The sequence below is a fragment of the Lytechinus variegatus genome, chromosome 17 (genome assembly GCF_018143015.1).
Source record: "Lytechinus variegatus isolate NC3 chromosome 17, Lvar_3.0, whole genome shotgun sequence".
Taxonomy (NCBI): domain Eukaryota; kingdom Metazoa; phylum Echinodermata; class Echinoidea; order Temnopleuroida; family Toxopneustidae; genus Lytechinus; species Lytechinus variegatus.
In genome coordinates this window covers 27,541,529-27,562,745 of record NC_054756.1, presented here as the reverse complement: position 1 = coordinate 27,562,745, position 21,217 = coordinate 27,541,529, and the positions used below count along the sequence as shown (strand labels likewise).

At 38.1% G+C, this 21,217-nt stretch overlaps 1 protein-coding gene across 3 annotated transcripts; it reads right to left on the bottom strand.

The window, feature by feature from the left end:
- Nucleotides 1-2,326: 2,326 nt before the first annotated feature.
- LOC121431439 (serine racemase-like) lies at nt 2,327-12,974 on the bottom strand. Of its 3 annotated transcripts, none has more exons than XM_041629008.1 (7): nt 12,885-12,973; nt 10,688-10,868; nt 9,838-10,071; nt 7,795-7,914; nt 6,174-6,248; nt 4,350-4,562; nt 2,327-2,512 (listed from the first exon to the last, which is right to left on the bottom strand). In XM_041629008.1, exons 2-7 carry the CDS (start codon nt 10,847-10,849, stop codon nt 2,336-2,338), a joined length of 981 nt encoding a protein of 326 aa, XP_041484942.1. In that variant the 5' UTR covers nt 10,850-10,868; nt 12,885-12,973; the 3' UTR covers nt 2,327-2,335. The 3 variants fall into 3 exon arrangements, with proteins under 3 accessions (XP_041484942.1, XP_041484941.1, XP_041484943.1); XM_041629007.1 differs by lacking the exon at nt 12,885-12,973 and adding an exon at nt 12,781-12,878; XM_041629009.1 differs by lacking the exon at nt 10,688-10,868 and having other exon boundaries at nt 12,885-12,974.
- Nucleotides 12,975-21,217: the final 8,243 nt, after the last annotated feature.

Below are 21,217 nucleotides of genomic sequence, written 5' to 3'. Positions count from 1 at the left end.
GTCTTTTCACTTGCTAATTCTCTATAAATACTAACATCCTTTAAAAGGAAAAGAGCAGTCATGTAAATTTGCTCCTTTCAGCCAACATTTCAATTGATTTTTATGGTTTGTTTTTTAAGATACATTACCATAGGAATTACCATGGCTCAACTTGCCCCATGCTGTTTGGCTCAACTTACCCCAGTCCAAACTTAGTGCGATAATTTTGTATCCACACATTTATTATGCATCCATCATATAAGACTATGACATGAATGAAGATCCATACCTGGACTAATAATGTTGTTATCATGTCTTTATTATATTTAAAGACGTGTGTGTTTATAAAGCACTTATCTATTTCACACTCTTTTTTACTTTTTTGGCTGAAATTCATGTTTTTCCCTCTAAAAAACTACTTTTTGTTTCAAAGTTGAAAACAATGTGGTGGGGTACGGGGTTATGCTATGGTCATCAATATACGACACCACCACAATGTCTGACTCATTCATTATTGGCCTGGGGCTGGTGGCTCAACTTGCCCCTATGCTCAACTTACCCCGCCTTCCCCTACCCTTCCTCTCAAATATGTTAGTTTCTCTTCATTATAGGCTAATTCATCCTCTGTATTAATCATATTTATCTCAAGAGGTATATTTTAAGACTATCCACTTTTCACTCTTTAACACATCTAATTTAAGCCTATTTTCATTATTTTCTCCACAATCATTTACTTTAAGAGGTTGAATTTTGTGTTTACCTTGGCAATGTTTTTCTATGATGCCGAGTCTTGGATGAAATAGAGGAAGAAATTTTGCGCAAACAATACGGTTTCCACCAGTATGGCCACATCCCGATAGGGGTGACTCGGAACGAAACACCGCTAGTTACCGTCTCATTATATTATGCATTTGGGCGCCCGAACACCTTACGATTGGTCTGCGACCTGATTACAGAATAAAATGTAGTAGAATTTGATGCTAACGAGACTTGGAATATCTTACTGTGTAATGTTCTAAATCATCGTACCAATACCCAAGTGTAAAATCTGTGACTATGCTATAATCCTTCTTAGAATAAAAGCGAATTGAATATCTAGTCGTAAAGACGGCATAGCAGTTGTACGATTTGCTACGATTTGAAACTAATTTGGCCTTTACTCCAAAATAAAGGCTTGCAATCTTTCAAAATGGTTATATTAGTATTCTTTCAATGAATTTTAACCTCAAATAAAATGATGTTCCATTCACATTTTCAGAAAATGAGCAAAATATGATTTGTTCCAATAGTCGTAAGGTGTGTGGTGGACTTTAGGCAGGGGCTACAAAATAATTTTGAAAGTAGAGGGGGGGGGGGGCTTCCCATGCAATAAAAAACAATTATATGGATATTGCACATATTTGAATATGATTTAGACATTTCATTCACCTATTCTGCCCTTTCAACAAAAGACTGAACATTGTTCGCTCAGCATCTGATGAGCAATAACAAATAGAGCAGACTGTACTTTTTTTAACAATTATTGAAAAGAGTATGGGCATCCCCTACCCCAGATTCAGCGGCTTATATGATGATGATAATAATAATAGGCATTTGTATAGCACCATCTATCTAGAAATATTCTATTCGGAGGCATGTTGTTAATATTATTACCCCGGCTTTAGCTCGAGCTGCCTTTCAGCGCTTATGCATTCAAGAAATTAATCCTGCCGGGTACTCATTCACCTCACCTGGGTTGAGTGCAGCACAATGTGGACAAATTTCTTGCTGAAGGAAATTACGCCATGGCCTGGATTTTGAACCCACGACCCTCTGTTCGAAAGTCAGAAGACTATTCCACTGGGCCACAACCCTCCAAGGAAGGAAAATTCAGTGGTATTATCCTCCATTTCAAAGAACAAGATAAGTCCATCATTCATCCTGATAACAGTCTCTTCATAAGTCAGGAGAATACTTCCAAATCCTAGACTCTGCCACATGCTGAACATGCTGAAAGTGATGAAGTCTAGAAAAGAGCCAATTTATTTGTCTAATATTCCAGTTCAGAGGAGTTTCTGTGATATATGGTGTACATACAGCGTGTATTTACATGACGATCCACATCATTTACATTGCACCATATTTCTGTTAAAAACATCCATCGGCACAGGCTCATCCAATTACGCTAATTACTGCACATCTGCTGAAATAAGTGAGTATTTTTGACGGACGATTTGAAGAGTCCAATGTTGTCAATTTCATGGAGTGAAGACTCAAGACCTAATTCGAAGTATTTCCAAGATCATTTGTAAAAATCATCTCAAGTTTCTTGATAACCAAGTGTCTTCAACATTGGAGATACATGTGCGTCTCGCGATCATAACCAATGTTTAACCGAGTCCACGTCCACGTTTCCTCCGCAAAGTATGACGGCTACATTCTTCAAATCCTGGGACTTTTGGGAGAACTCCTGACTGAGAGCTGCAGCCACACCCACCCCAGCAGACGGCTCGATGAAGAGCTTCATGAACTGCCAGATGTAACGGGTTGCATCCTGCAGGTGAAAAAAAAGGATGACCAGAACACAAAGCTTAGAAGTAATCGATTTTCACGATTTATTGCATTGACAACAATGTACAATCAATTGTAAAAAATCAATAGTAATGCTCTGTGTTTGAAGCCCATAACACAAAGCTTGTGATAATTTACTTACCCAGTTCTGAGTTGCCAATTTGAAATTTACATGTACCTAGTCTTAGGGATCTCAATTTTAAAGCAGCAATAACTTTCTTATATATTGCTTGTCCGATTTCTTTCAAACTTTCACCATTCTGTTTTTCTTATTTCCTGTTTCCAATAGTACATTTTATGACCAAGGTTGGGTTCCCCTTTGAGAAACTTTCCTCTCTGCAACGTATTAATGGTTAAAGAACAGAGTACATGTATTATTATGAAACGGGTTCAAGGATGTAGCCAATGGTGAGTGCGTATTCAAGTCACGTGTTCATGCTTTAATTACGCGCAACCTTCCAGTCGTGCTTTTTTCGTGCAGCACTGTGCAATTTTTGTGCAGCATTAGTTCCAATAGCACGTAAAAACTGATACGCCTTCAGTAAAAGAGGCTGGCTAGGATTTTGAACTTAGGCGCGCATAGTAGATACACCTGTGACGTCATAATTGACAGTACACAAGTTGGAGGGATTTGAACAAGATTTCCATGAAAAATTCATTTTGCCGACCCATTTTATAAAACAATGCACATTTTAAGATTTGTGATGTTAGTGACGATGCGAGCAACTCTCGGGCATTCAAAATATTATGTAAAAGCACTCGGCGCAAGCGCCTCTTGCTTTCGCATAATTGTAAATACCCTCGAGTGTGCTGCATCATCATAACACACTCATAAATGTGCATTAATTGTATAATATTATCAAGGTTTTTCATGTCTGAAAATTGGTGAATCAAAATAGCAGTTTTTTCCTTGACTCTGCACAAGCAACACATTTACAATTTTTCATCAGCTCCAAAACTTGGAACGAAATATCGGTGTAAATGCACATGATTCTATTGTGAGCATGTGCTGAGCTGTGGGAAGTTACATTCTCTACTGTGAAATGTTACATTATGTCAAACCCTCGTTGGGAAGAAAACCGCAGCTCAGGTATGGAACTGCAGTTTTATACCCCACTAACAAAAACCTTGCCTGCATGACCAATTTGATTATGTAACATTTCACATCCGCAGGCAAGCCTAGGTGTTGAGCCAGGGTTAGACTGAAAACAGCAGCTGTGATTACATAAGAGCAGCTCTGCCTGTAGTAGGCCACTAGGACTGATATTATTGTATTTGATGTATAATTAAGTTTTCAAGGCATTTTGCATTTTGAAATCCAATGTTTATTCGTTTTCAATTTCAAACGAAGAAAATCATCCCAGAAATAAGGAAACTACAAAGAGAAAGGAAATACAAATGATTGCATGTGGTGGCCCGCGAGTGTGCTGAAATAGTCACACTGCGTACCACACTGCGTACGCAATTGCGGTTTAGTTCTTTTTGGACCCATCGAGGTAAAGAAACACCTGTTTAGATACTTAAATAGCATGGCCCGGGGAGATTCAAGGTTTTTCAAGGTTCGAAACTGGGGTTGTATCCTCTAATGGTAGTTTTTCTTCATGAGTGATGCTGACTCAGATTGACAGAAAATGTCATGGAGGGAACGAGATCTGTGATTTCGTTTTTAGGGGTGGAACTTAGGAAGTTGGAAACTATTCTACTCAAAATTGTTTACACATCTTTGAAACATATTTGGATTCTTAAATTGTAACATAAGAGTTGTATATACATGTAGCACTGTGTACATCAATAGGAATCGACATGGATGCCAAACCCACCTTTATCTCGTTTTCTGTGACGGTGATAACATCATCAACGTACTTCTCAATGATTGGCCAAGTAGATTCGCCAATAGAAACCCTCAAACCATCAGCTACGGTGTCCACCGGGCCCGGTGGTAATGGAATTAGCTTTTTGGCTTGGAACGATCGGAAGCAGTCATCTGCATTTTGGGGTTCAGCTGCGAAGACTTTGATTGCTGGGTTTTTGCTCTGTTTAAAATTTTGATACAATTGAAGATACAGTAATAACAATCTTCCAAGATGAAGGAGAGCTCAAGGTCAATTTTCGTTTTATTTTTTCAGGAAGTAATTTCTGGAAAATAAAGTACCACTTGAAATCAAAGTAAAAAAGATCCAGAACAAATTTTAGGAATTCTCTAAAAATTTATGTTATCATAAATTCACACCACCTAGATGCACTTTACAGTATATAATTAATGCAATTAAGAAACTGGAAAAAAAATATGTTACTGATAAAATGCGAAAAGCGAACTGAATCACTATGACCAGCAGGTCTCTCCTCCCGATATAACTGATTGGGGGGAATGCAGGTGGACCGCTACAACGGGGTTTCCCCCTACTCTTATACGAATAGTGCAGTGGGTTCTTAACGTGCAAAGGTGGTGACTCTCCTCTACACGGGACCTCCATTGAACACCCTATCCGAGGGACGGAGTGTTTTCCATTGTAACATAGCCTGCAATCTATGAAACATGGGAGAGACGTTTAAACACAACGCACTGACTTCAGTCATCCGCCCGGGATGGACTTGAACCCATGATCTTTGGTTATAATGCAGTCCAGCATGCTGTTTCCTGTATTAGCTAGACAAGGAAAAGCATGTGGTATTAAAATGAATAGAACTTCATGCGACCCTGAATTATTGTAAGTAAACTTTGATGTTCTGAATAAGCATGCTGGCGGTGTGATAAACCCTTTCGGATTGTTCCCAACCACTTCCTATAAAAGCTAGGGGCGGTATTCTGAGGTCATTTTATCTTTACAATATTTCATTTTATCTCTTAAAATGAAATTGGTAATCTGAAATTACACTTTATCTCTCAGATAAAATTCAAAATTTTATCTTGTGTATCTATATGATACGCGACAGAGCAGTGCCTGCGTAGACTTGCCAATCGCGTATTTCACAATTGCAACGCGGATGATGTGCTTGCGCCACTGTTACTTTGAAGAAAAAATAAAATAAACTTGAAAGAGGGTAGCGGCTATTTTATCTCTGCGACGTTGATTTCTTCAATATTTCTAGGTGAATTAACTCTAAATGTTGAAATGAAAATGAAGAAAATGATATATTTACTGAAAAGAACATCTTAACGTTATTGCTGTACAATCAGGAATCATTTCAGAAGACTTTTCTTGACTAATATTGTCTTTGAAATGATGCTCGAAAAGATGCGATATAGACTTCGAAAAAAAGATGAGAGTATTGTCATTTTAGTTAAAAAGAAATCTCTTTAAAGACGCGCAAGCGTATTTGAAGTCAATACATTGATGCAATCTCACTCCTTTGCCACACCTCCTGGCGGAATGGATTGCCATTGGTTGAGTTAGATAAGAGAGAGCTATAAAAGCGTGTTTCTCATTGGATATTGATTAAAAAATAGGTGTGCCTTACAGAGATAAAAATGAAGATAGAATTGTTCTCAGAATACCAATTCGGAAAGATTTTAAGGGTATTTTATCTCACTGATTTTAACAGAGATAAAATATTATCTGAGATAAGATGGATCTCAGAATACCACCCAAGGTATCTATACCAGACCTTAGCTAGATGATATACATTCTCAAATGTTAATTTACCTTCACGGCAGCTGCGATACCGGATATCATGCCCCCTCCTCCTACCGGTACTATCACAGCATCAAGACCAGATACCTGTAAAGATCAACAAGAATCTAGTAGATTAAACATCATCTCTTAATGTATTCTAAGCTCAGAGTTTATTTTGACTAATTGTTCATTATTAAGCTGGAGAGTCATATTTCTATTACTGACAGGGATCTGGTGACGATAAACACATGCATAAATCTGTTTTGCTGAAAGGTCATAACTGTTATTCCTTGTCCGATTTGATGGAAGTTTGGGTATTTTTTCTGATTTTACTTTCTCGTGTGTGACCTGCCACCCTAAATCCAACATTAAGTTGCCGAAAATGAATTTTGAGATTTTAATTAAGCTTCAGAAAGCGAATCCTAAGTGAAAAATAATGTATAACTGTCATCATTGATAAGCAGTATTCAACACAAATACTTTGATTGTTGTAGAAGAAATTTGGTGAAAGGTTCAAGGAATTAGGAAAAACAAGGTTCAAAGTATGGGGTTCACTCAAGCGTGAGATGCCACTTCAATCTCTATTAAACTTGCAAGCTTTTCGGGGGGGGGGGGGTATGGTTTTAAAAACCTCCTGTATCTCTTTTGTTTCAAATTTAACATTCTAATGTCAAATTTTGATGAAGAGGAGGAGTTATTCTTTGAGCTCATTTGTTATTTCTTACTAAATTATTGATATTTATTTTCACAGAACCTTCCCTGGCAACTTGGTGTCGGTTTTGGGGTGGCTGGTCATGTGATCAAATCGGTAAATTGCCAATTCGTCCACTCATCACATGGTTCACCTCCATTTAGTCTAATGCCATTCTGTCCATCAACATTTCATCTAATTTCATCTTGGTCTAATTACCATTGGGTCCAATAATCACTTTGTCTAATCACCAGCTCATCTATAACCATTTTGTCTCATAGCCAGTTGGTCTAATTTCCATTTCATTTTCATTCATTTCGCCAATTAGACCAAATGGTACATGGACTAAATGTCTATTGGACCAACTGGTTATGAGATGAAATGGTGAGTGGACAAAATGGCAACTAGACCATGTGGATAGTGGACGAACTGATGGTAGACCAAATGATAGTAGAGTAGACAAGTCGGTAATTGGACAAACTGGCATTAGACCAACTGAAAATAAACTGTTCAAATCGTATCTCTTTCATCCTGGACTCTGGAGGATCCCTTCAAACCGCATACATTCGTAATTCCGAAGCTTCGTTATTCCGAAGGTTCAGATATTCCAAAGGTTCGTATTTCCAAAGGTTCGTAATTCTTAAGGTTTGTTAGTCCGAAAACGAAATGAGGTTCATAATTCCGAAGGTTCGTTGGTCCAAAAACGTAATGATTAACGAACCTTATTTCGTTTTCGGATTAACGAACCTTCGGAACAACGAACCTTATTTCGTTTTCAGACTAATGAACCTTCGGAACATCGAACCTCATTTCGTTTTCAGATTATCGAACCTTCGGAATAATGCCACAAATGTTCGGATTAACTAACATCGAAGTATAGGCAATTTACGTGTTTCTGAATTACAAATCTTCGGAATTAAGAACCTTTGGAATTACGAAGTTTAACCCCTTCAAACACACCTGTTCTAACAGCTCGAGACCGATGGTACCTTGACCTGCTATGACATCATACGTCTGAGATGGAGAGAAGAAATGAGCTCCGGTCCTTCTCTGCACTTCCTCTCCCGTTGTCCTTCTTGACTGTAACCATGGTAACAACAAAAAGAATGTAACAGCCACTATAATGTCTGAAAATCTTAATTGAGTTAATTCACGCAAAAAGAAATCGGGGCTTCATTTCATGAAACATGTAGGTGTCTGGTGTTTACAACTTTTGTATTTTAATCTGAAGGACGTGGGTTTGATTCTAAGCCATGTCATGTTTTCCTTGAGCGAGAAACTTACTCACATTGTGCTGCGCTCAACCCAGGGGGCCTTTTCATAAAGCTGTTCGTAAGTTAAGAGAGACTTTAAGAACGACTGGTGAACCCTTCTTACATGCTAAACCATTGCCAATTCAATGTACCATTAACCACAAGATAGGATCACCAGTCGTTCTTAAAGTTGTTAAGAGAGACTTTAAGAACGACTGGTGAACCCTTCTTACATGCTAAACCATTGCCAATTCAATGTACCATTAACCACAAGATAGGATCACCAGTTGTTCTTAAAGTTCTTCTTAACTTACGAACGCCTTTATGGAACACCCACCAGGTGAGGTAAATGGGTAGTTGGTAGGAAACACATGTAATTCCTTGAATGTTTGAGCGCCTAAGCAGCTTTGCGCGAGTAGGGAATAATAATAGCAGGGCCTGTTGTGAGAAGTGGGTACTGTCTTTTTGTTGAAAATTGGTGGTTTTACATCGGACTTTAATTCAATCTGGTGCCCGCTCGATATAGAATATCTGTGTCTTGTTTATAATAATCACCTTCTCAAGCGTAAAATGGACTGAAAATTTCAGGATCATTGTCAGTAGCTTTTTAATATCCAATTCCTAAAATATTTAAAGCAAGTGCTATTTTTTAATGACAATATAACATTACCGAGAGGGAGTGCTAGGTTCAAATTTAAATCCTAACTGCCGAAAGAAAAAATAATCATTTTTAAATTCAAATTGTTAAAAATGCATTCAATGACTATGACACTTTTGTAGTAGTCAAATACACGGTGTATAGTTTGCATAAATGCCCCTTCACCAAAGCTAATGACATGCTTTAAAGGTAAAAGATAGTAGTTGCGGCAAACAATCATTTCATGAGAAAGTCTTTAAAATCAAGGTTAATTGTCAAAATATTATCATAAATCTTGGCCTGGTACATTGAAAGACACTCATCTTTGTGAAATCACAAAACTTTAGCTGAAAATCCATAATTCTGATAATCACTAACATAGGAGAGCATACGTGGGACAGTGTATTAATATTGCTCAGAAAAATACCTGACATTTGATGGAATTCCATGCTTATTTTGTGCTCATTTCTCAGCAATTACGCATTTCATTCCAGAGACACTTGGCATATATTTTTTTCATTCATACATACAAACACTGGTAATTTGATTGGATTCTGTTCAAACTCATTTTGAGATGGTTACCAAAACTGGTATTTATCTTTAAACTTTTTAAAAATTAATGTAGTGACTCAAGCCAAAGATACTACAAGGGGAAGATCGGACAGTATGTAGACCGTGTCATGAAACAAAGAGCACCCCACAGCATTAAGTAACGGTAACAACGTTTTTTTACCTTAGTGTATTGCGAGATGGTTGTGTACAAAACATATGAGAGAAATGAAGAAGTGTGGAAGGAATAGACGATTTTTACATTTTACATTTTTTTCTTCAATTTTTTCTTGAATTAAAGATGGATATATTTCAGAGGTTTCTGGGTAATAAAAGGTGGAATAATTCCCATGCACCACCCTTGAGTCCTCTCCAAAATCCCCTCTCTCATTTCCCCCATATGTATTATACACAGCTGCGTGCCGATGTGCCATGGTTTACTTACTCAACACTATTGGGCGCCCTTCCCCAGGAGCATTTTTCGGGCGTTTGGGAGCGTTTCCAAAAATCGCCAAAGTGTCCGATCTTCCCCTTGTAGTATCTTTGCTCAAGCCTAATACTTACCTCCTCTGTAGGTTTGCATCTGATGACTTCTGCTCCGTATCCCTTCACTGCTTTGACCTTGCACTGTGGAGCAGTCTCTGGCATCACTATGTACGCATCGAGACCCTTCAGCTTGGCAGCAAAGGCTAAACTCTGACCAAAGTTCCCTGAGCTATGAGTCACTACTTTCGGCTTCTCCTGATCCTCGGCCACGCCCTCAACAAGCCTCGACACTGCGTTCAAGGCACCCCGAATCTGTGGGGGGAGGGGAAAAAATTGTCACTTTTTTTTAAAAAGTGCACATTCTGGTACATTAGGCATGATAATCCAACATATGGGAGCTTTAATTTGCTCATCTCCAAAAAATGAAAATCTCTTCAAGATGTTCACCTGGAATGCACCTGCTTTTATGATTGGCTAATGTTTAGCCCTACTTTTCCTCAGCCCAGTTCAATTTCAGACCGAAGTTCTTAGCATCACTGTAATAAGCCAGATAGTACCGTACTATTTTATACCATGCAAGCCCACTTTGGAAAAACATAGTACAAAACCAAAGTGGGCTAAGCTTTATCCCTGGGAAATAAGTGGGGCTAAAGGGGGGAGGGGGGTCTTCATCCCACCAATCTACCGGGGTGAAGGGAAATTTCTGTAGTGTGAAAAAAAAGAAAAGTGGATCAAACTTTGACATCAAGATGACACATGGGGGGGGGTGGGAGGTGGCTGGCTGGGTGGGTGTATCGCACAAACCTCCTTATGGTGGCAGCACCTTCACGAGCCGTCTGTGTACGAGGAAATTTTTTTTTAATTTGAAATGTTTAAAAACTCCTCGAAACAAACGGCTGCCAGCTGTCTACATTTACCATAAACTTGCCTTAAATGAGCCAGTCTTTTGGAGAAGTTCACATTTGAAATAGAGGTTCCTTCCTGGAGCCATCTTGTCCATCATTCCACAGGTCATTACCGGGGTCAGATGTACATGACCTTTGATCCGCTCAGCTGCATCCTCAATTGCATTCAAGTTAACAATTTCCATTGTCTTCAAATATCTGAAACTAAATTTCATAAAGTTCATATCATTTAGGAGCACCACATCTATATTTTCTAGTTCACATTTTAATTTTTAAGGACATTCCACAGATAAAATGGAAATCCATGTCATTTTCAGCAAATTTTGCAGAGTTACTTCAGCACCTGAAAGTTTCAAAAAAATATTTGGTCCGAATTATTTTCAGCTAGATCTACGTAGCTTACATCCTGCAGAAGCAGGAAGAATGTAGATGTTAAAATTCAGCTGATACCTCGCTATAGGCCTACTTATTTATCACCTATGGGCAATTCCACAAAATATGTACGTCCGACCCTCCATATGTGGGACCTTCATGAAGTTTTCTGTCTCTGATTTCTGGTTCTTTTGACAGTTTGTAATGTTCTCAAAGGACCATGATCTGGTGAGTTTAGACAGTGAAGCAAGACTTGAGAAAAATGGGGGTCAAAACAAAAAGGTTGTACAAAAAGGTTGATCATTGTATGGAATTGCCACTATTTATCCATTGTGACGTCAATGCCCATATTTTGAAAGATGCTCAGATCACGAAGAACATATAAGCTAACTTCAACTGTCTGTCATCCCGAAATCTTAGATTTCGGGATGACAGACAATTCATAACAAAAATGGCCGATCAGACGGGGTAGGAGTTCCCTGGGTTAGTATGATTCCAAATATCATAATATATTTTAACATAAAGTTTTTAAATATTTGATACCCAAACACATGATCTGACAAATTCTATGCATAAATTAGAGATAGAATTCATCCAAATGTTAAAAGGGGTCTGAAAACGATAAATACGAGGGCCCGACATACTGGTAGAATCTTTGATATTTCACTATTTCAAAATAAATGGTTTTGTGGCATTTTACCAATATTTTCTTTAGTTCCTTTGTATTACAATTGTCATTGAATGCATTATCCCACTTGTTTTGTGATGAAATTTCAACCTCTATGATCATGTAAGATTATAATTTTCAAATTTCTAGGCATTTTTGCATGTCAATTGTCATAATCTACCCACGTGATGCCACTCCGTCATTCTATGGAATGGAACAAGCTCCCTCTTGCAATTAGACGATCGCCAACAATCAAGTCTTTTAAGAAGTCACTTAAAAATCTCTTGTTCTAGGCAATAGCCTTCATTTAATATGTCATTCTGATTTTTGTTTGTATCTTTTATATGTGAATTGAAATTGTGAGCGCTTTGGGCCATTTGGGAAAAGCGCGTTACAAATATCGAGTATTATTATTAAGAAAGAAATTAGGACACGTTCGGAGGTGTCATAAATATTTAGTGAGGTTGTTGTACCGGATCTTGGCAAAGAGGGCTTTGTGAAACGGTTAGCAGATAAGTAGCTCACTTACTCCGATTTAGGCAAGAAGTTAGACTTACGACGGTGTGAGAAACGGGCCCCTGGCCTGGGCTGTAGATTCCCCACAGTGATCACTAGCAGGATGGTTGCAGTGAGCAAGTGGCTAGCCTAACTTGTCTTTATTCATGTTACTAGACCTCTATAGATCTACTTAACTTAGCCTAAAGTTAACTGAGATTATCATTGAGACTGAGAGTTTAACTCATTGGAAGAACAAACAAAGTCAAATTCAAGTTTGACTTTGTTTGTTCTTCCAATGAAACTCTCAGTCATGTCAGTTGAACTTGAACTTGAAGTTCAACTTCTTTCAAGTAAGTTTCTTTTTTCTTCTGAATATATCATAATTGGGGTTCTTTTACTACAATCACAGGTGTGAATAACATTTGTAACAAGAGTAGAATGTAAATCAATAATTCATTTATAGTGAATAAAGCATCAGAACCGAATCTAACTTTACATTGTATACTATAGATTAAGATGACTATACATCAATGTGAACGTATGGGGCACATGATGAGATTACAAAACCAACCTGCCCACCTTCTGAGCACAAACAGTTTAGCAGAGCGGATCAGGGCTGTCTTTACTTTGTAAACAGCGAATGACACAACATCCATTGACTTCAAAGTAATAATAAATAATACCTGTGAACACTTGATCAATATAAGAAAAGAATTTGCAGGAAACCCAACTCGGCTCTCGGGCTCGGCACAGTACGTCATAAGTCAGTTGAGTATAGTACATTCGAAAGCAGTCCGATCGATCCGGCGCGATACACGTGCGCATCGCGATCGGGAATTGTGTTTACAAACATGTGACGTGAGTGTTACTTCCTGAAATGGCCACGCCCACTTTGCTACCTGATGTGTTTTTTGTTTGATTGTTTCATACGTACCGTAATTTCACTCTTGTCCTTACAAGAAGGTAATAAAGAGGAAATTCTAAATTTGAATGTTCTCACTCGATAACGTCCTGTACGACTATACACCAGACGGTGGACTGTACTGTTTCCAGAAGAAGAAGAAGAAGATATTAAGATTACAACAATGGAACTGATATTTCTTCTTTTTCATATGGGAACGATTTTGCATATACACTTTTAAAAAAAAATCTGAATCAGTAGTTCACACTTAAAATTTACAATTTGTAATTATTTTTCGTTTTTAAGTAGTTTTAACTTGTCTTTTAATTCCCTTTATTTACTTGATTTATTTGGGTTCAATTTACATTTAAGAAAATTCACGTATTGATAGCTTGCTTTGATTGTTTGATTGAGTAAATCTAACTCGATTAGGCAAAGATGATTATTACTTATAAAATCATGTTGAATGTATTTACACTTTTCAATTAACGTCATATTTTAATGCATGAATATTCATTACAGCAAGTAAATATTGTTTTTTTAAATAACTGTCATATCTATTTGTGTTTAAAATTGTTTTGGATAATGGTGTGCTAACTATTTTGTTCTTTATTTGAATCAAAGAAAGAGCAACATTAAATAGTCATTTAGCAAACAAATTCAGATTTATTTTTAGGTTTTCAGAAAATGCTTATATTGATTCTCACTGTTTTATTTCTAAGAATGAAACGATCGCGTATAAATATCAATGTCAGTACCTATACATGTACAGGTAAGTGACACTGCACAAAGTCTAATATTTGGATAGAAATCCAACAAGCATAGGCCCCCGGGGGGCCACTTCCATTCACGAGTGGATACCATGCGCGACCATGGGGTCTCGAAAAGCACCCTAAACACGTAATTTCCATATTCTGAAAATGCACCCCTTAACAAGTATTGGCGTGTGAAACACTACCCTTAACAAGTATTGGAAACAAAACGATACTCTTGGCAAATATTCCCTGAAATGAACCCCTAAACAAGTACAGGAATGTTTTATTGTTACGGGTCCTTCGGTCGTCGGCTTTACCTTATTTGGTTTAGTACGACCCCATCTTCTACACCTCGCGCAAATAGGACTCTAAACACGTAGTTTTGGGGCAAAAAGGACATCCTTTATAAAACATTTTAATTTTGTTTTATCATCCCTGCAAATTCGACCCTAAACACGTAATTTTCCTAGCGAAATAGATACCCTTTTTCATTATTTTTGTGTTTTTGACACCCTTATCACGTTACGTACGTAACGTGCCCTATCGTGAAAAGGACATCCTTTTTACGTGTTTTTTTGGTCGCGCATGGTATCCACTCGTCAATGTAAGTGCCCCCCCCCCCGGGCATAGGCCTAACGCTGAAAATGTCATCAGAATCGGATGTAATATAAGAAAGTTATAACATTTTAAAGTTTGCTTAATTTCACAAAACAGTAATAGGCACATCCTGGTGGGTATGCAAATGAGGAGACTGATGACGTCATCAACACATTTATTCTTTTGTAGTTTATTATATGAAATAGGGAATATTCTATTTTTCTCTTCATTGTCAAGTGAATTTATTAATTTCGTCCCGAACAAGTGGATTGAGCATTGTTTAATACTATAATGATTCAGTCAAGTTGGTCCTTATTGTCAAATCTATTAAAAAATGAAATATTGCAAAATTCAAACAATAAAAAGACAAAAGTGAGTGAGGTACATCATAGACTGTCTCATTTGAGTTGTTCATATCACTGTTTTGTGAAAAATTAGCAAAAGTTTAAAATGTCATAACTTTCATTATTTTACATCCAATTTTAGATGAAATTTTCAGCATTTTGCTAGTTTGCATGATTTTTCTCTATTTATTCAATTCAAAATTTTTCTGTGGTGGACTTGACCTTTAACGCTTCTCTGGTTTGGACTATATAGCTCCGGCTGCATGGTGGTAAATCAATACCGCAGATTTTGCAGTGTATAGCCACTTAATTTCTTTTTTTTCTTTTTTAAGATGTTTTTTCTTCTTCCTCCTCCTTTTCAAGACCCCATCGGAGCCCCGGCGGGGCCCCAGCTGCATGATCCACCCCTAGCTGTTCGAATGTAGTGCAAAGATGATTAATACCTGCAATTATCGACCCAAACATCCATAATTATTATTACCACTCGAGTGTTTGTTACCGTGTTTACACGCTGCCTCAGCCCGCGGGGCAAAACGGGCAAAACACAGATCGTTGGATAAACTTACAGTACATCTATATAAAAAGCGCGCTAATTGCCGGTGCAGACTAGGCTTCGTGTTGACACGGAGAAATATTGCCGTGTCTGCACTGGCTCGCAGTTCTTGGGGGGGGGGGCGTTTCATCAACATTTGTGTCCGATAAGTTGTCAGATCTGACATCTTTCCTTGATTCTGATTAGGTGAGAGACACTGTTACTATGGTAACTGTCGGATAAAATGGGACTTGTCGGATGAAACGTCCGACACTGAGTCTCTTCATGAAACGCTCCCCTGATGCAACTATTTTGGCGGATCAAACTTGCCATGTCTGCACCGCGAGCCGGTGCAAGTTGATCGCGTTCACACACATAAAAAGGGCGATCGAGTCTGCGCTAGCCTCTTGTCGAGGCCCTGTCGGCTGCTTCGCGAATTAGGAAATCCCTCGCTTCGCGCTCGGGAAGCAGCCGCCAGCGCCTCAACAAGAGGCTAAGTCTGCACCAGCTCCTGGGTCTCCAGCCGATGTAAACACGGTACTAGTGACTTCTCAACCAGAGCCGTATACTGTATAGCTAACGTTGCACCCCCCCCCCCCACCACCATCCCCCGTACTCTGGATACCGTCAATATGCTTTAACGTCGAAGGAAAATGAAGAAAAGGGGCGAGAGGGAGAAAATGAGGACAAAGAGGAAAGAAAGCTGAAGGAAAGAAGAATTCGGAAAGAAAAAAAAACGTAAAGGAAAGGAAAAAAAGAGAAGAGAAAAACAAGAAGAAAGAGATCCTAAAATAAAATGAGGGAGAAAAGATAATAAAATGCGTGGATCTACATAAATATTGGTTGGCAATAATATTTGCCGGTAAATTCGTTGCCAATCCACATCAGCCTCACTTAGAAAAGCATACCTATACGCCCCTCATCATTAAAACAAAAAAATCATAAAACTGAATTCATACTATATATAAGCAATAAAATGATTTGCAGCTACGAATAAGCCGATGATCACGAAGTGCGATAATCATGATCTATCAACAATATTTCAATGCTTCAATGTGACGTTCATAGTTGAGATATATGCTTCGCGTCTTAAAGGGGTTCAATAAAATGGAGGACTGAAAATATGACTTGTTAGTTGTTACCATATTATTTTCATTTAATTTTCATGTAGATATCGAAATCTTCAAATCATTATCAAACGATAGATTAGACTACTGGTGTTCAGTTGGGGGAGGGACTTGCCTGCTTTGTCCCCCCCCCCAAAAAAAAAAAATCCACGACCAAGAAAGAAAACAAAGTCAGAAAAAAGAATACAATAAAATAAATACGAAGGAAACAACCGAATAGATTATCTCAATTGGCATTCCGTATACCACATGCAGCATTCAACAGCGCCGTATATCATAGTACTTGTGAGAAGGCCACCGATAAGCTAGTAGATCCCCCTCATTGCGATGATATTCTTTTAAACAAAAATCTATACCAACAGCCCGGGGGGGGGGGCCACTTACATTGACGAGTGGATACCATGCGCGACCAAAAAAACACGTAAAAATGATGTCTTTTTTACGATAGGGCACGTTACGTACGTAACGTGATAAGGGTGTCAAAAACACAAAAATCATGAAAAAAGGGTATCTATTTCGCTAGGAAAATTACGTGTTTAGGGTCGAATTTGCGGGGATGATAAAACAAAATTATATGTTTTATAAAGGATGTCCTTTTTGCCCCAACACTACGTGTTTAGAGTCCGATTTGCGCGAGGTGTAGAAGGTGCATGGGGTCGTACTAAACCAAATAAGGTAAAGCCGACGACCGAAGGGCCCGTAACAATAAAACATTCCTGTACTTGTTTAGGAGTTCATTTCAGGGAATATTTGCCAAGAGTATCGTTTTGTTTCCAATACTTGTTAAGGGTAGGGTTTCACACGCCAATACTTGTTAAGGGGTGCATTTTCAGAATATGGAAAGTACGTGTTTAGGGTGCTTTTCGAGACGCCATGGTCGCGCATGGTATCCACTCGTGAATGGAAGTGCCCCCTACCCCCGACCAACAGCCAAAACAATTGTCAGAACCAATACATCAACCAAAGCATAACTGTTGCCACTTTAAAAGAGACGACACCTCTCACTAGTAGCACCATGAGCCAAGAATGTTAATGGAGCCAGACATGAAGTATGGGACAAAATGGCTAAAAAAAATAAGAAAGCTGCCACCGAGTGGAGAATGCGAGCAAAGAAAAATAAAGTGGGGCACCAGTCTCGCCCCTCCATCATGATCCATGCATGCATTAAACAAGGGTTTCACCACGGTCGTCAAGACAACTCCACAAAAGCACGACACAGTATGATAGTCCTAATATCAAGGGCGTAGGCTGGTTCGAGTACGGGGAGGTGGAACTAAAGTGGGGTACACATCTTGCATGGGGAGGTGGAACGAAAGTTTGGAAAATCAGCTGGCATGTTGAAAGCAGAAAAGGGGATACAGATTTTGTTGCGCTTGCCAGTGTCGGAACTCCTCTTGCCTCACAGCGGGAGGGTCGGGGCACGTTTACACCCAATGCATCCACCAGCCTACAATCTTGAACATTATACAGTGCGTATCAAAAAAAGTCTTCACTTTGAAAAAGCCCTGGGAATAAAAATACATACAACATGTGGGTAATTTCTCTTCACATATAATATTGGGTTTGGGTCTCATCTATCCAGTGGAAGTAAAAGTTTTGACAGAATGTTACACTTGAATGAGCACTGTCAATTTTTGTAAAGCTCGCAGAAATCTGTTTGCGCAGAAATGCTCGTCTTCACACTGTGTCACGGGGGAAAGGGCGAAATCAAACTTACTCTTCGAAAAATTTCTCATACATTTCCCTTGCAATTTTAGTCAGTTGAAATAAAACGGATACATTCAAGCATTCTGTAACAAGTTTGCAACCCAAATTGAAATTTCAACATTTAGTAAACACATCCTTTACCCTTTTTGTGCCAGCTGGATCTGAGGACATAACTGAATCTAAACAAAAGTTTATATCAGACATCTCCAGATATTTTTCACTAAGTTTACAGTAGGTTTACATTTCATTTTTCATTTAATACTTGTATCTCCACACTTTTCCCTAACTTGACAATGATTAACAAAATTTATATCAAGCCCACAAGCCATTTCATGTAAATCACAGCTCAGTGTAAAGCAAATATCGTCACGATGGCCTCGGTGTGTGTGGGAGTAGGGTGGGGCGCAATGCACTCTTCAAAGTGTTTTGGGCAAGGAAACAAGTTTAAAAAGGTAAAAGATATCTTCAAATCAATTTTACTAGCTAAATTCCACATATATTTTCTTCATTATTAAGGTCTACTTTTATTCGCATAACTATTTTAAAGTTCTGCGCAAATCATTTTTCACTAACTTTTTTTTAAGGATGTGGTGCTCACTCAAGCGGAAATATTTTTCGACAGTTATATCATCATTTGCTGAAATGGAGCTGTACCAATATTAAAATTTGGAAAAATCTTCAGGACATTACAAATGTATAATTTTACAGGATTTTTTCTAAGTGTAAACTTTTTTTTATACGCACTGTAGAAAGTTGTTATCTATATTTAACAGGTCGCCACTGTGTCTTGGCAGAGCTTGGTTGCCAGATCGACGCGAGCTCGACTGCTGCCATTATTGTATTTGTTCCCACCATCATGACCATGGAAACATCCTATTCGTATCATGGTCTCACTATCTTCTGCTCCATTCTCATTGCGTTGATTATATTTTTCAGTAAGTGTTGTTGTTACAAGTTTTGTTGATGTCATAATCGCCATGATCGAGCGTAGTGCTCCTATTGATTTGCTTTAATTAAAAAAAAATACTATTTTTACATTTAGTTTTGGCAAGTTTTTTCATACACTTAATGGCATATGACGAATTGTGTTTCAATTCAATCCCCATTTTGACGTGTTTCTTTTGTATGTTTGCGATATTACTTAATCTTACTTCTTTTACTTTCTTGGACGGATAATTTTCCCTTGTGCAATTGTACGGGAAATTGTGCATTTTTAAAAGTTGAATTACAAGCGCATGCTGTAGAAAAAAAGGTGATGATCGAAAGCATTATATTGCGCCATATTTATTTTAAAAAACATTCATAGTCGCAGCCGCGCAGTGTGCAAACTCAATGCTTGAAATCTGTCCAAGGGTCCAAAGTTGGACTAGGTAAATTTTTTGAACAGAAATCCGCTCTCGATGAAAAAAGTAGTCTGCTGCCGTTCGTGCAAACAATGGAGCAACCGCTATAATCATCAATTTCTGTCTCGCCTGTATAGCAGAGTGAGACTATATATATAGGTGCCGCTTTTCCAACGACGGCGGCGGCGGCGCCGTCAACAATGAAATCTTAAGTTATTGGTCATCACATCTTAGTCAAAGGATATTTAGGGTCAATGAACTTTGGCCATGTTGGGCGTATTTGTTGAATTGCAATTATCAGTTTGAAAGTTTGTGGATCTAGTTCATTAAACTTGGACGTAACACTGAACATCCTATACGAGTTTCGGGTCACATGACCCAGGTCAAATGTCATTTATGGTCATGAACTTAGATTATGTTGGGGGAATCAAAACAAAATCTTAACCAAGGTAAAGTTTTGATATGTTATAAATTTGAAAGTATATGGATCTAGTTCATGAAACTTTGACATAAGAGTAATCAAGTATCAGTGCACACCCGGCGTAAGTTTCAGGTCACATGACTTAATGTCAGAGATCATTAAACTTTTGCCATGTTGGGGGCATTTGTTGAATTGACATCATAACTTTGAAATTTTATGGATCAAGTTCATGGAATGTGAACATAGGGGTAATCAGGTATCCCTGATCGTCTTACGTCTCATAATCAAGGTCAAATGTCGTTTATGGTTAATGAACATAGTATTTTGTTATATATGAATGTTGTTTTTGTGAATAATTATTCTACAGTCGTTTTCAAAGTATGCACTGCTGCTATGTTGAATTGCGAAGTGCAAGCTAGGCTGCCAGAGGCATTCCACTTGTAGGTTTTTAATTTCTTGATAGTGTATTATCAAGAATCACAATTTTAAATAGTTATAACATGATCACAATATAAAAACCAAATAGGTCTCAAGAATAAAAAGGGGATATGATATTGATAACCGCAATCATACAACGTCGAAAGCAATAGTAATAGTTGCAAGTTGTAGTAGTTGTAGTAGTAGTAGTAGTAGTAGAAGTAGAGTAGTAGTAGTAGTAGTAGTAGAAGTAGAGTAGTAGTGGTAGTAGTAGTAGAAGTAGAAATAGTAGTAGTAGTAGTAGAAGTAGAGTAGTAGTAGTAGTAGTAGTAGTAGTAGTAGTAGTAGTAGTAGAAGTAGAGTAGTAGTAGTAGTAGTAGTAGTAGTAGTAGTAGTAGTAGTAGTAGTAGTAGAAGTAGAGTAGTAGTAGTAGTAGTAGTAGTAGTAGTAGTAGTAGTAGTAGTAGTAGTAGTAGTAGAAGTAGAGTAGTAGTAGTAGTAGTAGTAGTAGTAGTAGTAGTAGTAGAAGTAGTAGTAGTAGTAGGAGTAGTAGTAGTAGTAGTAGTAGTAGTAGTAGTAGTAGGAGGAGTAGGAGTAGTAGTAGTATAGTAGTAATAGTAGCAGCAGTAGTTAGTAGAAGTAATAGTACTAGTAGTGCTCGTAGCATCAGTAGTAGTAGCTGTAGTAGCAGTAGTAGCAGTGACTAGCAGCCGCAGCAGCAGCAGTGGTAGGAGTAGTAGTAATAGTAGTAGGCTACAGTAGCAGCAGCTTAAGTAGTAGGAAGTAGTTTTAGTAGAAGTATAGGCAACTAGACTGGTAGTTTCTTCATCATCACCCTTTAATATATTTATTTCAAGCTTTGAATCTGCCGAG

Excerpts from the sequence above, each read along its gene's own strand:
- LOC121431439 (XM_041629007.1), bottom strand. The coding sequence starts at position 12,857 with ATGGATGTTGTGTCATTCGCTGTTTACAAAGTAAAGACAGCCCTGATC. Across the intron at positions 7,915-9,837 it reads GATGCAAACCTACAGAGGAG|TCAAGAAGGACAACGGGAGA; the intron begins GTAAGTATTAGG and ends CCATGGTTACAG. Across the intron at positions 2,513-4,349 it reads TCACAGAAAACGAGATAAAG|GATGCAACCCGTTACATCTG; the intron begins GTGGGTTTGGCA and ends TTTCACCTGCAG.